This window comes from Cyprinodon variegatus, unplaced genomic scaffold, assembly GCF_000732505.1.
Source record: "Cyprinodon variegatus isolate N-32 unplaced genomic scaffold, C_variegatus-1.0 Scaffold1302, whole genome shotgun sequence".
Lineage (NCBI taxonomy): Eukaryota > Metazoa > Chordata > Actinopteri > Cyprinodontiformes > Cyprinodontidae > Cyprinodon > Cyprinodon variegatus.
The window spans coordinates 54,498-55,988 of record NW_015151755.1 but is presented as its reverse complement, the minus strand read 5'-3'; the positions used below and the strand labels follow the sequence as shown (position 1 = coordinate 55,988).

At 43.4% G+C, this 1,491-nt stretch overlaps 1 protein-coding gene across 1 annotated transcript in view; it reads left to right on the top strand.

Moving 5' to 3' along the window:
* Positions 1-977, top strand: part of prkcq (protein kinase C, theta) — a 38,058-nt gene extending 37,081 nt beyond the window's left edge. The window contains exon 17 of the mRNA XM_015402124.1: positions 107-977. Within this exon, the coding sequence (XP_015257610.1) occupies positions 107-265 (159 nt within the window). The 3' untranslated portion in view covers positions 266-977. The remainder of the gene's footprint in view (positions 1-106) is intronic.
* Positions 978-1,491: the final 514 nt, after the last annotated feature.

Sequence of the window (1,491 nt, the reverse complement as noted above, 5' to 3'; positions counted from 1 at the left end):
ATGGATGGATGGATGGATGAATAGATGGATGGCTGGATGGTGGATGAATGGATGCGGTGGGATGATGAGTCGCCCTTCTAAGGTGTCCTCTCCTCTTCCCTTGCAGTCGTCACCCAGCGACTGCAGTAACTTCGACAAAGAGTTCCTGAACGAGAAGCCGCGGCTGTCCTGCGCTGACCGCACTCTGATCAACAGCGTGGACCAAACCATGTTCAGGAACTTCTCCTTCGTGAACCCGGGGATGGCTCGCATGGTGGGGCGCTGACCCAAAACAATGACATAAACTGAAAGACTTCAGACTGTGATTGCAGACAGAACCAGCAACATGTTGGACCCAGTTGGTTCTGTTCTGATCATTTTGCTGTAAAACAAACTTTGAATTATTGACTGTGATCCTTCTCAGACCCAGAAGAACCATTTTCTCTCTGATCCAGAACTTTGGTTCAATAAATTAAGGTTTCTGCTGTCAGGTTCATCAAACATGGAGCTAAATGTAATCCGATTTAATGCAAACCTGTTGAGTGTCAGTAGTTAGACCCAAATCCAGCAGATCCAGCTGTTTAGAAAGTCCAGAACTGGTGCGCTTCCACCAGCTGCTACTTGACTCTTCTGGTCACATGAAGCCCGTTTCTGGAAATGTCTGGACGTTATCTGTGAACACGGTTCTGATGGTTCTGCGGGGAATGAAAACCAGTTAATTCCAGCTGATTTCTCCATCCACCGCTAATGTAGAAATATCTCATCTAGAAACGTGTTCTTCTGGGTCTCAGGGAGGTTCTGGTTTGTAAATGAAGCTGCTTCATGGGAGGAGTTTGGATTTATTGAGAAATGGTCCCTCAGATGAAAACAGCTGTACTGTAGTCCTGGTTCTGATTTGGATCCATCAGATGCCCCTCTGTCCCTGCACATCCTGTATCATCACCTTCATCATGTTAATAAAGTCTGTGATTGTATCCGACTGGTTCCCGGTTCTTTCCAGCCTCCACAAAAACCCAGAGATGCTTTAGAAGATGCACATTTCTAGGAGAGACACCAGAACCCATCAGAACCGGACCTCAGACTCACCTGATCAGAACATTCTGACTCACCCTGATCTGACACCGGAATGACAGATGACAGCACAGTGGATGTGAGGCTTAACGATTTTGGGCCACAGCGCCCCCTGCTGACCTCATCCAGTCCAGAAGTGTTTCTACATTCACGAAATATTGTTTTGATTTTACTGGTTCATATTGAAAATATCTCTGACATATCTTAAGAAGTTCTTATTTATTCTTCTTACAATTTGCGCTCTGATTTTTATTTTCTTAAATATACATTTTTTTTATTGAGCTTCCATAACAGTTATAGAAGAAACCACTGAATGCCAGCAGGGTATCAGGACATACAGTAGGACACAAATCTGTGAAAAGATAAAATTATACATTGAAAACTAATTTTAACAGCATACTTTGTTTCAATAAAGTTTTGGTTTTCCAGGTCTTTTATTTA